Below are 1,593 nucleotides of genomic sequence, written 5' to 3' on the forward strand. Positions count from 1 at the left end.
GATATACAATTGCTGGACAGGAGGAAACGAACAATATCAGGTTACCAGAACCGACAATTTGGATATACCCAAACCACAAAAAGTTCCTTTGTCATACCCTGCCTCCTGCACAATTACACGCATACATAACACAAATGGAAGCACGTCTGTAATTATCTTTGATAGGATATTACCTTATGAAAAATAAAACATTCGATTCTTACCAAGTTACAATACATACAAATACTGTGCATGCAGATTTCGGTACATAAATGCAACCAGGATTGACCCTTTTCATTGGATCTTGATTGCATTAAATTTAACGAAAGATAAAAATGTTGTAGCTTTAAACTTGGAAGTCATTTTAATGAGTGATGTATCGGGAAAAGAGAAAAATATACTTCCTGAGGCAGTGGTGCAACAGATAATGTCGTTATGTTCCATCTACCGTCTCATTTATATTGGATATTGTAGTTCCGGTCAGTGTTGTATTAATACGCTAAGAATTGTGTCTCGTGATGCATGGTAATTAAAGTCCCATCAACGACACAGCTTTCAAAGAGGCTATATAGTGACAATGCCATGCAAATGTAAATATACTTATATGAATCTCTATTGTCATAGGTAGACCGAAAGTGTTCCTAATGCAAAGTTGCAAGAAAAAGGAACTACAGAATGACATACGCAGTGACCATATACATGACAAGTGCCCCATCTTAGATGATTCTGATGTCTTAGTGATATGGGCAACGACACCAGGTAAGTGTATTTAATGTTCCTAAACTATCTTTAGCAATAAAAGTTCTGGGGCTTGGTTCCGAAATACTACAAACATACCCGTAAAAGGACTCAATAGGCGAGGCAAGAACCCCGCACTTATCTTGTTGCGATCAAAGGCTTGAGTACCTCAATACAAATCGTGAGTGCATTTGTATATTCACGCCCGGCTTTTTAAGAAATTATCAACGAATGTGCACATATTATGATGGATGAAGTAACGGGATGAGAACATGTTTGGGGAAAAATCATTAACAAAGGTCGCTTGCAGCCTGATTTGATTTATTTCCATCGTTTGCGAATCCCGAACTATGATTCCACAATAATATACAATCATATGTTGATTACATCTATTCTACGAAGTAAAATATAATACAATTCTTTTTCGTCTTTTTCACGTCTACCTCAGTGTGAACACGCCTATGATGAGCACGCTAATATTTGTCACGTGAAGCCTATGTCTTCATTTCACAACAAGCTGCGTTTTATCATTGCCGACCTATTTTTTCTCTTTAACCGCGATACATTTGGAAATGATTTATCATTTTCGGTCGCCATTTGGTCGGCAGACGAAAACAATTAACACCTGTACTGATGTCATGCTTTATAACAGATGTTCATTTCAAGCAATCAAATCCATCAATAATCGACATCACATGAATGGTTTGTTGGAAAATAATACACGCACGCGCATGGTCTATCACCCAATAACCTATGGTTATTAACCAATGAAAAATGTCGTTTATATGTGGTCGGACTACAACCATTTATATGTTATGACTACGTAGTTCGCAGGCTTGAGGCTGGATCTCGAGGTTAACATTGGTAGCACATTTG

At 37.4% G+C, this 1,593-nt stretch overlaps 1 protein-coding gene across 1 annotated transcript in view; it reads left to right on the forward strand.

The window, feature by feature from the left end:
• LOC110444130 (caspase-1-like) overlaps positions 1 to 738 on the forward strand; it is a gene marked incomplete at its 3' end in the record, with an annotated part of 14,836 nt that extends 14,098 nt beyond the window's left edge. Inside the window, exon 9 of the mRNA XM_021488543.1 lies at positions 604 to 738. Coding sequence (XP_021344218.1) covers positions 604 to 738 — 135 coding nt within the window. The remainder of the gene's footprint in view (positions 1 to 603) is intronic.
• Positions 739 to 1,593: the final 855 nt, after the last annotated feature.

Source organism: Mizuhopecten yessoensis, unplaced genomic scaffold, assembly GCF_002113885.1.
Source record: "Mizuhopecten yessoensis strain PY_sf001 unplaced genomic scaffold, ASM211388v2 scaffold2015, whole genome shotgun sequence".
Lineage (NCBI taxonomy): Eukaryota > Metazoa > Mollusca > Bivalvia > Pectinida > Pectinidae > Mizuhopecten > Mizuhopecten yessoensis.